The 17,903-nt window shown below is 36.8% G+C and overlaps 1 protein-coding gene across 3 annotated transcripts in view; it reads right to left on the bottom strand.

Moving 5' to 3' along the window:
- Positions 1-17,903, bottom strand: part of Galnt7 (polypeptide N-acetylgalactosaminyltransferase 7) — a 125,035-nt gene that overhangs the window by 56,623 nt on the left and 50,509 nt on the right. For all 3 annotated transcript variants that reach the window (XM_047548444.1, XM_047548447.1, XM_047548446.1), the window contains exon 2: positions 4,919-5,379. In XM_047548444.1, the coding sequence (XP_047404400.1) occupies positions 4,919-5,379 (461 nt within the window). The remainder of the gene's footprint in view (positions 1-4,918; positions 5,380-17,903) is intronic.

Below are 17,903 nucleotides of genomic sequence, written 5' to 3'. Positions count from 1 at the left end.
GAGAACATTTTTAAGATTGTCCACATTCTAACTTATGAATAACTCCACTTAAAAAATTATTTGTTATACTTTGCTTTGCATTCCTTTTCTCTTCTTTTCTTTTTGAGAGGGGGTCTTACTCTGTTGCCCAGGGTGGCCTTGAAGTAGACAATCCTCCTGCATTAACCTCTCAAATATCAGAAATTATAGGTGTGCACCACTGTAGCCAGCTTACACTGAACTTTTTATGTGTTCAAAGAGGAATAAAACCTATCTGAATTTTTAAAAAGTGTGAGGAAGAATCCAGCTTAAAATTAGAAAAATGCAAATTAAAACCACACTGAGATTTCATCTCACTCCAGTCAGAATGGCAATTATCAAGAATACAAGTAATAATAAATGTTGGCAAGTATGTGGGGAAAAAGGTATACTCCTACATTTTTGGCAGGACTGCAAATTGGTGCAACCACTCTGGAAAGCAGTATGGAGATTCCTCAGAAAACCTGGAATGGAACCACCATTTGACCCAGTTATCCCACTCCTCAGCATACACCCAAAGGACTTAAAATCAACCTACTCTAGTGATGCGGCCACATCAATGTTTATAGCAGCTCAGTTCACAATAGCTAAGCTCTGGAACCAATGTAGATGCCCTTCAACAGATGACTGGATAAAGAAAATGTGGTACATATACACAATGGAATATTACCCAGCCATAAAGAAGAATGGAATTATGGCATTTGCTAGTAAATGGATGGAACTGGAGACTATCATGCTAAGTGAAATAAGCCAATCCCCAAAACCCAAAGGCTGAATGCCTCTCTGTTATGTTGACGCTGACTCATAATAGGCTGTGGGGTCGGATGGGGTGGAGGTTCACTGGATTGGACAGGGTGGGAGGTGGTGGGAATGGGAATGGGAAGGACAGTAGAATGATTCGGACATGACTTTCCTATGTTCATATATGAATACACAACCAGTGCAACTCCACATCATGTACAACCATAAGAATGGGAAGTTATACTCCATGTATGTATGATATGTCAAAATACATGCTACTGTCATGTATAACTAAAAAGAACAAATTTTAAAAATTATGAAAAAAATAATCCAGCTTAAAATGTAATATGGATTCAATTCAAAATTATTTCTGAGGATTATTACATTTGAATACTTTGAATTATTTTTCTTTATTTATTTATTCATTTGTGTGTGTGTGTGTGTGTGTGTGTGTGTGTGTGTGTGTGGTGCTGGGGATGGAACCCAGGAACTCAAGCAGCTCTACCACCGAGCTATACCCCCAGGCCTTGAAATGTTTTTAAAAAAGAGAAGATTTCATCACTAGTATAGAATTTCAAATAAAGGCATAGGAACATTTGCTTGAGTCCTTTCATTTGACTGGAGACAAAATATAAAATGACACATAAAAACATAAAACACCCTGTATCTAGGCACTGCCTCTAGAAGTGCAAGGGGAAAGAACACGGGAAATGATGGTCTTGGTGACGCATGAAAGAGGGGAGGGAGGAAAAAGCAGAAAAGGAGAAAAAAGGTGGAGGACAGGAAAGGAGGTGGAGAGGAAGCACAAGGGCAGGGAGAAAGGGTATGGGCAGGACAGGGAGGAAACAGCAGGGGAGCTGGGAGGACTCAGATGGGAGGTTGGCTGCCCCGCAGCTGGTGTGTCTAAAATCTTCAAAAGACAGATGAAGGCTTTGCCATACAGGAGCTACGAGCAGAAGCAAGGTGATGTAGGAAAGGCAGAGTGGGACACTGGTGCCTTTCAAAAGGCAACAAAGAATATTGAAGTTAGATAATAACTGAAAACATTCCAAAGTTGAGAAGAAACGACTAAGAGAACTTAGTACCACAGCTGTAAAAGGAGCTAACAGTACTTAAGTTTCTGACCATCAGGGCTGTAATAAGAGTTTTAGTCTATGGTTATTTAGTTCTAATGTAAATCCTGAGATTGTTGTTACTGCTGCTAATCTCATTTAGGGATCAGGTAAGTGAGGTGAGAAAGGATAAATAACAACATGTTGAAGATCTCACATGCGGTGGTGGAGCCAAGGGCTGAACACTGGAGTACTCCCTTAACTCACTCACTCACTCACTCACTCACTTATTCATTCTCTCAAGAGATATTGACCAACTTGGTAATCCTGAGCTCCTACGTGTCAGTAACTGGGAGTACCCAGTAAAGAAAACAGAGATAGTAGCGTGAAAGTGTGTGTTGCTGGGGATTGAACCCAGGGTCTCACATGTGCTAGGCAAATGCTTTACCACTAAGCTACATCCCCAGCCCCAGACATAAGTCTTTGACCTCAGGAGTTTATCACATAGTGAGAAAAATGGTCATTAAACAACTAAGTAAACCAGTATCTAAGTGTAAAATTTATTAAACACTATGAATAAAATGGTCAGGGAATAGTAAAAGAGAATAAAATGGGGCATTAATAAATTAGACAATATAGTTAGAGAAGTCCAACTGAGACCTAAAGGATGGGAAAGGGCTGGCAGTAGGATGAAGAAGAAAAGCATTCATGGAAGAGGGGGGAAAGCATGTGCAAAGGCCCTGGGCCAGGTCAACACAGCTGGGGCGCTATGGGTGAGGTGTACGGGAATAAAAGGAGGTCCACAAGGCAGATCATGGCTTGCAGAGTCTCAACATAGACGCTGCTGCAGTGTGGGAGCTTTGTCTTATTTTAAGTGCAATGGGAAAGCAACATAATGGTTTCTAACAGACCATCTTTGGGGTTCTAAAAGAACACCTTAGTTTCTGTATGAACGATAGGCAGTAAGAGGTAAGAATAGTAATGAAGAGACTAGTAAGAAGGCTTTTGCAAGATTCCAGGAGAGATCGTGGTCACTTGAACATGGGTGGTGGCAGTGGAGATGATGGAAATGAACCTCAGAAGTGATCTAAGCTCTATTTTGGTGGTAGAAACCAGAGGCCTTGCTGACAAGACTAGATGTAAGAGGTAACAGAGAGGGAGACATAGAAGATGCTCTAAATCCTGTGCACAGCTCTAAGTCCTGTACATAATTTGATATCCTTAGCATATTTCTTAGATTGAAAAGCCAGCTAGATTTATACTAGTGTATGAAATTATGTATTTTTTAATATTTATATAAAATTATGTGCTAAAATCTCCATTTGCACACTGCCAACTTCACCCTCTAACTGTAACATCTTACACTATCTAGAAAGAAACATACCTTAGGTGTGGTGTGGTGGAAAGAGAAGGGGTTTTCAGACCAAGCCACCTAGGGAAGAATCACATCTTTGCCACTTTGCTGGGTATATATAAACAAGTCATCATTCTGAGCCTCAGACTTTACATACACAGGTAAGAACTCGCTCATGGTTCAGTTGTAAGAATTCAATAATTTACAGTAAATCCTGGCATGAAGTAGGAAGTCAATGAATGGTAGAGTCTTTCTTCTTCTCATTCCCCTCCCTTTCCTTCCTCCTTCAATATGGTATGAGAATGCCAAAAGTTCTCAAAGTCCCTCTGTACATATGGAGTATATGACTGAGTGCTATTCTTAACATAACTGGGACACCCTGTAGGTTTGGGACAGCAGATCTTTTTATGGGTACTCACCAAACAGTTCTAACTGCAACAACCACCCTTATCTCCTGACTAGAAAGACTGCCAGATAAAACAAAGGACATTCGGTTTATTTGGATTTCACATTAAAAAAATTAGTATGTCCAATACAATATTGGGGCTATATTAAAATTTTTTCACTACTTATCTGAAATTGAAATTTAACTGTGCATGTGGTATTTTTATGGGCTACATCTAGCAACCCTATGATAAGGCAAGTCTCTACAAGGAATAAATGCTCTAAGATTTTCCTTCACAGTCCCATGTGGCACTAACTCCTCTCTGGATAAGACATCACGTTTTCTACCATCATGGTGCTATACTTCCACTCCTACTTTCTACGCACATTTCATTCACCTCTTCTCATTCTTACCAATAAGTGTGCGAGTGTCTGAAATCTACTGAGCAGTACTACATTAGGTATGGAATTTTACTTAGATTATAAAGATGGTGAAGCATGTGTGTGTGTGTTTGTGTGAGAATGGGGGAGGGTCTGGGCGCCCGCTGTGTTAACCTTTTATAATGAAGACAGCTAACAATACATCATTGGGAATATATTTTGAGAGTTTTCTAGCAGTAGCAAATAGATTTGCATACACATCAAAAAAGTTTTTTAGATCCTACACTAGGAGAAACAATTATTGAATAAACTGAAAGAGAAAAGTTTTGAGTTCATTCAATAGTCACTGTCACAACTTAAGAGCTGGAAATTCTTCATTTAAAATTATACCACATGAAAAAAATTGAAAGTTTAGGCCACAGTTTTATCTGAATGTTCCTTCTTTGTATATATTTAAGTGCTTCAATTTCCTGCTTCAGTACTGAGGAAAAAAATTAAAGGAAACATAAATCTACTTAATTATATGAGATACCCAGAGCAGTATTGGTATCTGCTCTTGTTTCACAAAAAGATAAGGAGCTTGCTTGCTCCAGAATGAAAATCAACATGTGGAAGAAGTTTTGTTATCAAAAACTTGTCAGCTGAACTAAACAAAGTACTTAATGGTATAGTTTATTTTCATTCTGGTTCAAGCTCATTTTCTAACTGTGGGCTAGAAACAAAAAGAAAATTCATAGATTGCTGTCAGTCTGGGGACCATGTTTTGTTTGCGTAGTACTGATATAGAAGACTCCAGCATTTTATACATTGTACCTTCAATACGAAGACAAAATATGGAGGGTTCTCATCTTTCAGCTTATTTTGCTGACCAAAGGTCCTCTTATTTAATTGAAATAAAGGCATAAATATTTTCTCCATTCCTAACAATCTCAATATCTATCAAAACAATAGTTGCCCCAAATTTAGAAAGAAGAGGATGGGTGCTTACTCTTCTTGACGTAAGTCATTGACGCTGCGGTCCAGTGAGATCATGTCACTTGCCACCATGTTAAATCCAAACTCTTTAATGCTGGCTTGAACTGCGTGTTTGAATTCTGGTCCCAAAACCAATGGCTTGGCTTTTTCTCCAGGGCCACCAACCACTCCGTGAGGCTCAGGTTCTTTGGGTTCAAAGTTACCAAGGATCCCTGGGCGTAGCACAGGATCACGGTAGGTGAATGTCTGAGGCTTAAATGTGAGATACTGCCTCTGTATTATGTCTTTTTGGGAATCTCCTCCAGCATGGTGCTCCTGTTCATTTTTGGCCTTGTTTTTTCTTCTAATAGACTCTAAGTCCACTTCTACTCCTTCAACATGAGGCCATGGTACCACAGGTTTGAATCTGTCATCCCCAGGAGCTAATCCATTGCCTCCTCGGTTGGGCATGGGGTTATTGACATCTCTGTCTTCCTATACAAAAGGAGGGGGATATACAATGAGTACATGAAGGTAAAGCACCACAGTAGAGTTTATGATACAAATTTTCATGTTTAAAGTAAGGCTGAGGTAGCAATAAAACAGTTTAAAATGTAAAATGCAAGCAGGTCATTTTGTTAGGACTTCACATTAGAAGATATCTTTCCGGGTAGAACAGAACCACCAAGAAATAAACTATTTCCTCACCATACTATTCCAAAATAAATAAATGGACACTTAAAAAAAAAAAACAACTCATCTCTTTATAAACTTAACTATCAAAGACCTCTTAATAATGTTAATATTGTTAAGGGTTAATACTGTTAAGGATTAGAGCAATGAGTTTCTAGGATCTTTGATTAAAACAGATACTTAATAGGTCATGTTGTATAGTAATGGTTTTCACAGGCATCTGGTGTATGATAAATATAACCTTTAGTAAGTAATACAGCCATATGGTGGCAAGAGTATTAGATGGAACTCATCCATCAGTCAGCTGGCTTCATGCCCCAAATGGCAGAAGGACAAGGTGAGACTATGCACTCTACAGGCCCAGTTCAGTCTTTTCTATTCAGTGAGAGTTTAGCTGAATTCACAACTATGGGAAAAACTGTAATCAAGTCAGCTTGGGTTGTTAATACCAAATCCCTCGTTTGCCCCGTTCCAGCAGTAGCACAGGCAAAAACAGGTTCTGCCCACAAGGATATTCATCAGGAGAACCTCTCTTTTCTGTTTGAACCCTCTTCATCATCTATGCAGATCTTTCAGTCAGAGATCCTGAGAGCTTTTGTGTCTGAAGTACTGATTAGGCCAGAACCACTCTTTTCACGAAACAGTGTTTCCCAGCATTAGTATCACCTCAGTGGATTTAAAATATATATTAAAATATATACTGATGTCTGTGTTCTACCCTCAGACACTATGACTTAATTTGTCTGGGCACCCACTAAATTAACAATGGTTCACAGGAGAAAAATTGTATATTAGAAGAATATGGACTATGTTGATACATGTACCCAACCTATCCAAATTGTGAAACAGATGCTATAGTTTCGGTTGGCCTATACTAATATAAAAATCAGAAATTTAAATATTTCTCAAATTCACCCACTTCAACAATAGAAGTTTTGATGGATTCAAATTTCATGTTTATCTTCTTCTAAAAGTTATTGTGAGTTTTCTTTGACTTAATGTTTTTTTGTCCAACCTTAAACTCTTGGTTTTCTTTAGGGTTCTGTGAGAAGTTCATTTGCCATGCCGTCCTCATTCCAGATCACCTCATTCTCTTCCAAGCTTAGTGACCAGATTTATTCTGATGATCCCTATATCCATTTTACCAGCCCATATAAAAGTCCTGATCTCCAGACCTTATAGTCAATTGCTTCCTGAACATTTCTATTTATATGTCTCTGGTGACTAAATTTGACATCCCCAAAACTGAAGCTGCCATTTACCTCACACCCTGTATCTGTTTCATTTATTGTCTTCCCCTACCTCAAGAATTAGAACCACCATCCACTCAACTGATGAAGTTCTAAACCTGCACTTCATCCTCAATTTCTTCTGATCCTAAATTCCTGTCAATTCTGTCATCTGTGTAGCTCCTAAATTTGAGCACATCCATTATCCTCACTGCCAGAGCTTTAATTTGAGCCACTCTCACGTCCAAACAACATTATCACAAAAAGTAGTCATATGATGATTATAAAATTATGTTCTAAATATATCACATTTATTAACTTATTTAATCTTGTGAGTTAGGTACTATGATTATCATGCAGACAGATAATCTAACAGAGAAGTTATCTGTATCAGAATCAGTATGTGGTCAAAGTCAAAATTTAAACCCAGACAGGCTGGCTCAAGAGTCTCTTCTCTTAACCACCATAACTTAGCACTCCTCATCTTGATGCATGAATTTACTACCTTTCTTCATCATTTTTTCTACACAGCAGTTGTAGTGACTTTCCTAAAATTCAAATACAAGCAATTTTAACTTCCCTGATTACAACATTCCACCAGTAGCCCACCACCTTCAGGAGAGTTTATACTTCTTAACAAGGTTGATGGTTTTACCAGGCTCCAACCTGCATTTATATAATGTCTCCATCAGTACCAAAGAAGGCAAGGGTCAGCTAACTTTTTATGTAAAAGGTCGAGTAGTGAACATTTTTGGCTTTGCAGACAAGAAAGTTTTGCAGACAAGTTTGCCATTGTAGTGTGAAAGCAGTCACAGACAATTTAAACTTCAATAGGACTTCATACACAGGGCTGGGAATGTAGCTCAGTGGTAGAGCACTTGCCTAGCATGTGCAAGGCCATGGGTTCAATTCCCAGGTCTGGGGGTAAGAAGAAAACTTCATATATAAAGATAGATGGTGGGCTGGATTTGGTTTCCCGATCCCTGCACTAGATAATAAATTCTGTGAAAGGGCAAGGTCTATGGTATACACTACTGCATTCCCAATGTTTATCCTGGCATATAAGGCTTCAATGAAATGCAATGAATGAATTCTAAAATTTCTGCTTTGATGGTAAGAGAAATTTTGAGAAGAAAGGGGAAAGATAAAGAATGGAGAATTTGAAATTAAAGAGAAGGGTTTGAGTCAGATAGACCCTTACTGCCAAAACCTTTGAATTTACCAAGGATATAACTCTATATTCTCTGTACAGTATTATTTTCTAAAAAGTGATATATAACAGCACCAGAAAAATTTAATTTGCTTACTTCTCAAAGCCTGTACACCATTAAATCTGAAGGCAGAAACAAATTCTATAAATATCTGTCCAACCCAAGTCAATTAAGAATAATCATGTCAAATCTTAATATTATGTGATGCAAAGAATGACTATGAAGCAGTGTAATACTTAGCTCCCCTGAGAAGGAAAACTATACATTCTCTTCCTGAGAGCAAATGAGACTCAGTAGATGCCTCTGAGACTCACTGGCACTATGAAACTTTCATAAGCAACAACTGATTTACTGTATAGTCAAAATCAATGAATCACTTTGACTAGAAATGGAAGAGAATCATTAGATAATTTTCTGAGATTGTTAAGTTCCTAAAGGTGGAAATGAACTGAAAAATATAGTGACTTATTATAGATGGTAATATAAAATACCAGAAATAAGGCTAGACTAGTCACTGTCCACCTAAAACTTAAAAAGTATCCATACCCTGTATCCCCAAAACCCACTTATGTGTGCCATTTTTCCAAGATGGTCATGGTGGAAATTTTATGAATACAGAGAATTTAGAAAAAATGGTTTTTGGAGCAAATGACAGTAATCTAGGCTTGTTTGAATTTCAAATCATAGATAGACCTTAGAAAACCATACTCATAATGATGAGTTTAGGTAGTCACATTATTTCTTGAGAAATTACAATTTAGCAAAAATGATCACTATTGAACAATATGCATACTCTTTGGTTATGCTCCTATAAGCCAAAGAATTTAAAAGCAAAATCAGATAAATTTCATTCTGTAATTTGAAGCCCTCTTGATCAAATCCACCTCTAGTTAAGAAAAACCACATTAGCATCCTTTCTTTGGCTGCACTTACTCACCTAGGAGCAGAAGAAACAGGGACAAATAGAACAGGAAGGGAGGTTGTAAAAACAAAGCAGGTGTTAGAAGTTCATAGGAAACAGGTGTGCTCATAGGCAGGGCTCCTCACACTCTCACCAACTTGTGGCAGGATGGAGGAGAGAGTATGGGGTGCTCAGGCCTCAGTACCCTTGTGTCTCTCTGCTTAACTACAGCTAGATTCTAACCTAACCCATCTGACATTTTGCTCCTTTCAGAGCAGGAGAGCTGACTGCACTGGGAATTGTAGCCCTGCTGGGTATGCGGGGGAGGGGTCAAGAGATTTGTGCTTAATCAGGGCTTAAGATGGATAAACCCAAGATTAAACAGAGACCTTACCAGTCCTTGAATATCTAGGATGTCATTCATTACAGGTAAGGACTCTATTTCCAAATATACTTTAAGACTCTTAAACTAGGAAGAGATTTAAGGCCACTTCCTAGTGGCAATAACTGTCAGCAACTAGGGCAGAACTGGAAAATGGAAAAAGTGTACTATTTGGTAAGTAAATTTATGTAAATATAAAAATTCCACACAAGCTCCGGTATGGTTTAGTAAAATACCATGACATTCTGATAAGAATTATTTGCTGAGAGAAATATACATGATATACTTTTTTTTTTTTTTTTTTTTTAAGAACCCAGCCAAGATAAAAACTAAGAGTTAACAGAACAGAGAAAAGAGCAGTTATCACTGTGACTACTCCACCCAAAGAAATCCAGGTCAGTAACTCTTACCCTATAGACTTAGGCAGGGGAGCCAAGCTAAGTACTACAGTAAACCACTTAAACCCAAACTTAACTCTAGGGACTGAAACATTAAGACTCTCGACTACAGAGAGCTGCCCATTATATAATACCTAATGGTTACTCTTTATTTTTCTTTGGAAGTCTTCTGATACACTACAGAAACCACAGTTACAAGTGGGTAAGTTAGTGTTGCTTGTTAAAACACATATATAATGCAGATCCATCCTGTATGATGGTGAATAATACAGAAATTAATGTCTTTCTAAAGTTGGCTAGGTCACATTTTTGAACACATGAAGTCATCTGAATAAAAGGAAGATTCCCATTATATGAGTCTTCTGATAAATTTAATTGTTATATAACAAATCAACCAATCTTTAGATTTTCATGCACATCATTTGGTTTTCTTAAAAGGGATATCATCTGCACTGACATAATAATTTCTTGAAGATTTCTGTGTACCCTAGAAAAATTGTGATCAACTACAAAATATCTAGAGAGGACAAGTTTTAGGTCCTTGGATCTTTCTCCACAGTTTCACAATTTCTTACTCATTGTAGGATAAGATAGTTTTGTGACCTGGCTGCCTAATGGTAAACAACCTTGAAAATACTATATGTTGGTGCCCTTCAACAGATGAGTGGATAAAGAAAATGTGGTACATATACAGAATGGAATATTACTCAACCATAAAGAAGAATGAAATTATGGCATTTGCCAGTAAATGCATGAAACCGAAGACTTCATGTTAATAATAAGCCAATGCCCCAAACCCAAAGGCCCCGTGTTCTGATACTGACTCACAATAAGCATGTGGAGGTTCACTGGATTGGACCAGGGGACGGGAATGGGAATGGAAAGACAGTAGAATGATTTGGACATAACTTTCCTATGTTCATATACAAATACAGGATCAATGTACTTCACATTATGTACAAACACAAAAATGGAAAGTTATACTCCATGTATGTATGATATGTCAAAATATGTTCTACTGTCATGTATAACTAGAAAGAATAAATTTAAAAATTTAAAAAATACTATATATTCAGTAGAATATTTGATAATCAACTATTTGAGTTACTGCTGGGCATGTGGTGCACTGTAATCCCAGCAGCTCAGGAGGTTGCGGGCAGAAGGATCAAAAGTTCAAAGCCAGCCTCAGCAACTTAGTGAGGCCCTATGCAACTTGGTGAGAACCTGTCTCAAAATAAGAAATAAAAGGGTTGGGGATGTGGCTCAGTAGTTAAGTGCCCCTGTGTTCAACCCCTAGTACAAAAACAAAACAACAACAACAAAAACCCACACCGAAAAAAACTATTTGAGTTACCAAAGATAAACTCATAAGGTTACCAAAAGTTATCTATATTTTCTATCCCTGGTTCAAACATCCTTTCCAGCCTCTCTCTCTGTAGACTGAATTCCCTTTTTAAGCGTAAGACATATGCACAGTCATCCCAGGTGTATCTAATCCAACCAAGGCTTCTTCCTCCGGGTAAATGTGGAGTTTGGGATGCTCAGAGTAGAAAACTTTGATCTCTTATAAGCATTTAAAGTCACCTAAGAAACCAAACAAGGGTTAAAGAAGTTTCTTTCCTCCATTTAATACAGCATATAAAAAATATTGGCACATCAGTTGCATATATTTTGTCTTTGGATAGTAATTATGCCCTGAGGTATCCCCAGTTTTAAATTAGCCACATGTCTGATTACCATGGTCATCAGTAATTAAAGCAGACCTCTAAGTAAGTTTTAATATTCCACCTCCCTCATATACATTGGACAGTGGTGATACACATTTTTTTGTGTGGAGGCAACTCTTCATTCAGGCTTTAGGAAAATTACTCAAGTAAGAAATAGTAATATATATATTTTTTAACAGAACCCAATTCTAACAGATAAGCACAAATTTCTTTATAGGATATAATTATTTAAGGTGTTTCAGAAATAAGAGGTCATACTAACAAAAAACCTTTGGAAATATAAAAATATTTCATTTCTGAGTTTTACCTTTAGAAACTCTAGATTATTTCAGTGATAGTTTAAAAGTACTTTTGGAAGTGATATCAGTAAATATGGGTTAAAAATCCACTACGTTTACTTAGAAGTTTATAGTATAATTCTGAGCAAACTTTAGTTCATCCAGACTAAAGTACATGATCAAATTGATTAACATTATGCTAAAAATTACTTTTTAAAAACCATGTCCATTTATACTGCACATTTTAAAGGTATCGGATAAACTGCAGATTCCTTATTAGTAAAAACTTTCAATTTTTAACCTAGAGGTTGAAATTATAACCAGAAAAAGAGATTTCACACAAAATTCTTCTCTGTATTGACCTTATAATCTCTAATGTTCTATAAATGTGAAATTCCCATTAAGCACACAGTAGTTCAAATCAGCAACTTAAACTCAGAATTCAGCTTCTGGTAACTTCTACCCTCCTCCCACAGTCCTGTGAATGTTTTTATCATTCTCTTCCTGCATTATCTTAGTTGTTTTTCCCCAGACTGAGAACTCTTTGAGCAGAGTGCATATTACTTTTCTGTGTGCCCCAAGCACCTAGTACACAGTAGGCACTCAATGCATGTTTATTTGGTGACTGAGTACACAAAGAATATCTAGCTGTGGATCATCTGTTATTACCTTGCTGGAATAAACTGACTTTGGATCTTTATATTATCATATGCTTAATTTAAGCTAGCATTTCAGAAATCCAAATGAGATAACAGAAAACATTACTTTCCTACACATCTAAAATTTGAATAATCTTTTTTTTTTTAAGTTTCTTCTCCAGATTTGGATAATGTTTGCAAATGAAATTTGGTGCTTCATAGAAAATGAGTACTTTATTTAAACATGAGAAAGTAAATCTGCTGATGTCAGTCATAGTTCTCTAGGCCAATTTATCTTGTAAATGGCTTTCTGCTAAATTTGGTGATTGTTGTAAACAGTAATAGGATAAGGATTCTAAATCAGACCAGAAAAAAATTAGGTAATACTTGGAGGTAAATTAAATGAAGAAATGTGCAAAGGGCCAAAATATAGGTTCTTTTGTGTAATAGGAAAATAACAAATTGATAATCCTTTTATAAAAAAAACCCTTTCATTTCATAAGACTAAATGGTCCATATGAAAGTTATTATCATAGATAACTAATCAAAAACTCTATGAAACCCATGAAATTTTAAAATATTTATGAAATTGAAATAATTTTTATCTTTCAGAGATCTTATGAAAATTTATGTTTTAGCTAATGAACTGAATCATGAATATACTTGCAGGCTTTAAAATCTTTCATATTGTGCATGTTTAATATTAACTCTTTAGTTGGTTTGAACTGAATTTTAAGAATCACTTATGAGTATTAAATGACCAACGAATCATCATTTAGTATATTCAGGAGGTGATATAAAGTTATATTTGTCCAAGTTTATGATGTCATTTCAGTGCTAAGAGCACATATTATCAGGTCAGGGCTATAAATACAAAGCATACCAATGCTATTTAAAAGTCCCATCTCCTACAGGTAGTAAAAGGCAGATGATAATACTTCTTCGCAATCATAAAAGGCTATAGTTGTTAGATTTTAAATCTCCATGTTTGGGAGCTAAGTAATCCCTGAATTAAAAAAGAGGGCTCCTAAGTAGAATTTTCATTTTATAGATCACATATAAGTTATATAAAATATTTTAAGAAAACTATCAATACTTTCTGATATATTCTACCAAAGTATTCCTATAAAATGACCTATCTAAAAATAAGAAAGGTATTAGGAATGAGAAGAAAAAAATGAAAGCAAAGCATTGAGAGAAGGATTGTAAAATAAAATCTGTGAAGATTTTTAAACACATGAATAATTTATGTATGAATATATATTATGTATGCACATGGAGACAGGAAATATACATTTAAAAACCAAATAGCTTGGAAGGATAAGAAATAAGAAATTAACCCTGCTGAACAGACCCTTCAAAAGAACAATCACAGCATTTCATCAGGTGAAGAAAGGAGGAACTACTTAAAAGCTGAGTTGATTGAAATGAGGTCACATCTGCTCCTCTTTTGCCCACTCACATGTTTTGAAACTTTGTTTTAGCTTGTGCCAATCAACTCTATTTTCTTACCTAGAATGGCTAAGAATCTCTTTTTATTTATTCTCTTTTCCACATCATCTGTAAAACACTTAAAAAGAGTATTCCCAACATCAATTCCTGGAGACCACACTGTTAACATTTTTTTTTTTTTTAATCTAGGGAAGTGCTTATTTAGTACTGTCCTTTGATTCTTGTTTCTGAGCTAACAATGCATTTTATAATTTAGTGTCAGCCAAAGCCAAGCAGACAGTTTAATTCTTAATCCTCCTTCACATCTGGCAAATCCAGTGAAACCACATAATGATTTCGAATCTTCCTGAAAACCTTATAGGAAATTATGTCACCAACAGAATCATCAATAATTCTTTCAACATTAAGGAAAACATTTTATTGAGTAGAGTAAAATGAAGTAAAATGTGGCATTTGTGTTGGAAGAGAATGTTTAATACTGTCTTGAAAGCCAAAAGAGCAATGTCCTATTATCCCTCTAGGGGAGAAATTCAAGAATGCATACAGCACTCCCACATGAAGTGTTCCTATTTTATGCAGCTGCAAATGCATAAAACAGCTTTTTCTCTAGTGCTTCCTCACTTTGCCCTGAAGCCTGGCTTTCATAACAGCTCATAAAAAAAGTATTGCAATGTGGGACTTTACAACTCTTACATTTTGATTGGTTTAAGATAATCTTCTGCAAATCTGGAAAAAAAAAATCACCCCATGAAAGAAAATACCTCAAAGTTTTCAAGGTAGATATATCATTTTGAAGCACAGATCAACATTTTGCTATCATGTCATGACTAGAAATTCACTTTAGGAGGGTTTGACAAGCTGACATAATTATGCAAGACAGAAAAATATCTTAATGTAGACCAAGGTTATTCATGTAATAAACTTTTTTGACATTTTTTTACTTTTTAACTATCAACATGCCTGATCTCAAGGGAGAATGTTTACCAGTGATACTCTAGTTTATCTGGAGTATATTAGGTATTCAGGTTACTATTTATATGCATCATTAAAAGATAAAAGAACTGTCCTTTAGTTATCCAAATATTTATAACAGGTCTACTACATGCCAGGCACTCTACTCTAAGGGAGTCACTGCCTGGGGGTAGTGAAGCCTGGGAAGGCTGTGTCTGAAAATAGTAGGGGCTCCCCAGCACATAGGTGGTAGTGAGGACTGGTAGGTAAGGAGGCAGGGACAGAAAGTGGGGCATGGCAGTCACTCTAGGCAGAAGCAAAGGTACAAAAACACAAGAACATGGACTGTTCTGCAAAACTCAAATGTTTTGGTGTAGTATGTGCAGGGAGATGACAGACGATACTTGAACTGGAAGATCCTCAGAGACATCTTAAGAACTGCCAAGTGGTTTAGAATTCATCCTCTTAGAAACTGGAGCCATGGAGGGGTATATGCCAGATCAAAGTTATATTCTAGAATTAGAAATCTAGTAGAACAAATGACTGGAAAGCGAAACTAAGATGTTTTCAGAAAGACAAGGAAATAAAAATGGAAAGGAATTACGAGAAAAAACAATGCAAGAGAGAATTCCAAAAAAGGAGTAGGTAATGGGACTAAAAACTGAAGGCATGGTGTTAAATTAATGAGATTTACAAAGTCTGAAGATATAGGTAAGGCAAGTTGAGTTGTTTAGTTGCAATTCTGCAGCATGACTTGCTTACCACCTATGACAAACTGCACTGATGGAGGCTCCAAAGCATGGATCTAGAGGCCTTAGGACTTCTTGTGTTTATTGCTATCCAGCTATGGATGGAACCATCACACCGCTTTTCATCATCTCGAGTACTAGAGGCATTTCTATGATATTCTTGTTCTGTCCTGGATGTCACTTTGAAATGAAATGTCTAACTGATTGATTAACAAATATATACTGAGTAGCTACTATACACCAAGTTACAGGAATGCAAAGATAAAGAAATACATCCCTGCTCCTGTGGAATTTTCTGTCCAGAGGAAGAGGCAGATAATCAAATCACAAATAGGGGCAAAATGTGGCTGGAGTATAAAGGGTGATGGGCCTCAGTGTCAGTTGAGGTTGAAGACAGACAGCAGCCAGGCCAAGCAGGGTCTGGTGTCCATGGTAATGAGTGTGGTCTTATTCTGAGAGCAGTGAAAAGTGTGTTAATAGTTTACAATTTAATGCATTATGGAAAGGACATGAGCATTTTGAAAAGAACCCTTAGAGGGTTGAGGAATAAGAGAATGAATCAGAAGGAAGTCACAGTGGATGAAAATAGATCAGGGCATGTATAGTACTAGCCAGGATGAGCATCTTGACTACAGAGAAAGAAAAGTGGGTAGATTCACAGGTTCATTAGGAAGTAAAACAGAGATGCCTCAAGAAGGACTGGATATCTAACTTGCAAAATGCAAGTTTCTATACAATTATATGCTATTCACTGTAAGAGAAAACACTGAAAAAGACCAGCACTGAAGATGATGAGGTCCTTTTTTAGACATGCTGAGTTTGAAGTGCTTCTGAAACATTCATGAGGAGAAGGACAGATTTACAGCTTAGAAAAAGTCTGACCTAGAGAATAAAAGTTTGGTGGACATCTTTATGTTGATAGTAACTGACATAAGGACTTTCATAGGACAAAAGATGGTGACATTATAGTGAGAAAAGGAGAATGCCTTGGAACTCATGTGGAGGAATTTCTTCAGAGATCTACCAAGGAAACAGAGGATCAGCACAATATATAGGAAATGCAAAACCCAAGAAAAACCAAGTCAGCGTGCTCAGTAACACGAATCTGAGGGGCGACTTTAGGGAATGCTGTTTTGGTGGTATCACTGTGTCAAGAGACCAAGTAGCATGAGTGGAGATGAGCTGGGAGGTGTGCAAGCAAGAGTAAACAGGATGTGTGAAAAGTTCGCCTGCTAGGGTCGGTGTAGAGATGCACAGGTAGCTGGAGGAAACAGGAGGTGCAGTGAGGAGTGCGGGTTGGTTTGTTTTGTTTTAATAGGGAAGACTCGAGTATTTCTAAAACAAACTCAAGGGTGAAACATTAAAATACGCATGAGAGAACAGGTAGTCAAGAGTAAGAAAGTCCCTGAGAATGGGGAAGGGATGGGAGCCAAAGCAGTTGCAGGCTTGGTCAGGAGGCGGTCAGCCCCTGGACTGTAAAAGGAAAGACGAAGCAAGTGCAGACACCAGCATTTTTCTCCTCCTTGGGATTTAAGTTCTCACCACCGCTGTCTGAATTACTCTATCAGCTTTCTATTTAATCTATTCTATATACTGTATTCAAGCTGTCCTCTTACTCAATCGTCAGTCATGCTCTGTCAGGAGATCATTAAAAAAAAAAAAAAATCACTGAGTCTGGACTGCAGGTCTTGGCTCAGGTTGTAACCTTAGCCTACAGCACTGCCCTGTTTCCTTCTCTTCTTTCTTTCCAAGTTCATTTCCAATTCCATTTATACAGATTTAGCCCTTGCTATCTGCTCTAGTATTTTTTCCTTTTGTGAATTTCTATGTCATACTTTTCTAATTCTTTAACTATCCCATGTTATCTTTTCTTCCCCAACCAGACTACAAACTCTAATTGAGAAGTCTTGCAGTCTTTTGCTCATGAAAAGTTTCTATTATGTATCTTCTCCTAAATCTCTGTCATTTCTATTTTCCTTATTCCTCCTTCCATAAGCAAAATAACACCTATTCAATAGGAAACAGGATGCTTCTGGCCTCCATGTTTCTAAAAGAGGGTCTGTCTTATGTTTTTTAGATAGATTATTTTAGAGGGAGACAGTAATGCAGAATTCAATTTTTAAAATAATGAAATACTGTTAAGTATGTTATGTACTACAATCCTCACAACTATCCAGGGAGATCAGTAAGATAAGTCTTGTAATTTTATTCTCACATTTTATAATTGAGGAAGCTAAAGATTAGAGAGACTAAATTCCATTGCAATAACATATAATTAGTAAGTAATTGATCTAGGATTTGAACCCTAGTCTGTGTGGCTACTAATCCTGAGCATGTAGTCACAAAGCTAAAGTATTTCAAAAAGACTGGTGATGACTTCTAGGAACTGAGAATTTTATAAAAGCAATTA

The sequence above is a fragment of the Sciurus carolinensis genome, chromosome 4 (assembly GCF_902686445.1).
Source record: "Sciurus carolinensis chromosome 4, mSciCar1.2, whole genome shotgun sequence".
NCBI classification, from domain to species: Eukaryota; Metazoa; Chordata; class Mammalia; order Rodentia; family Sciuridae; genus Sciurus; species Sciurus carolinensis.
Note: the sequence above shows the minus strand (reverse complement) of the source record. Positions and strands in the feature narration are given on the sequence as shown.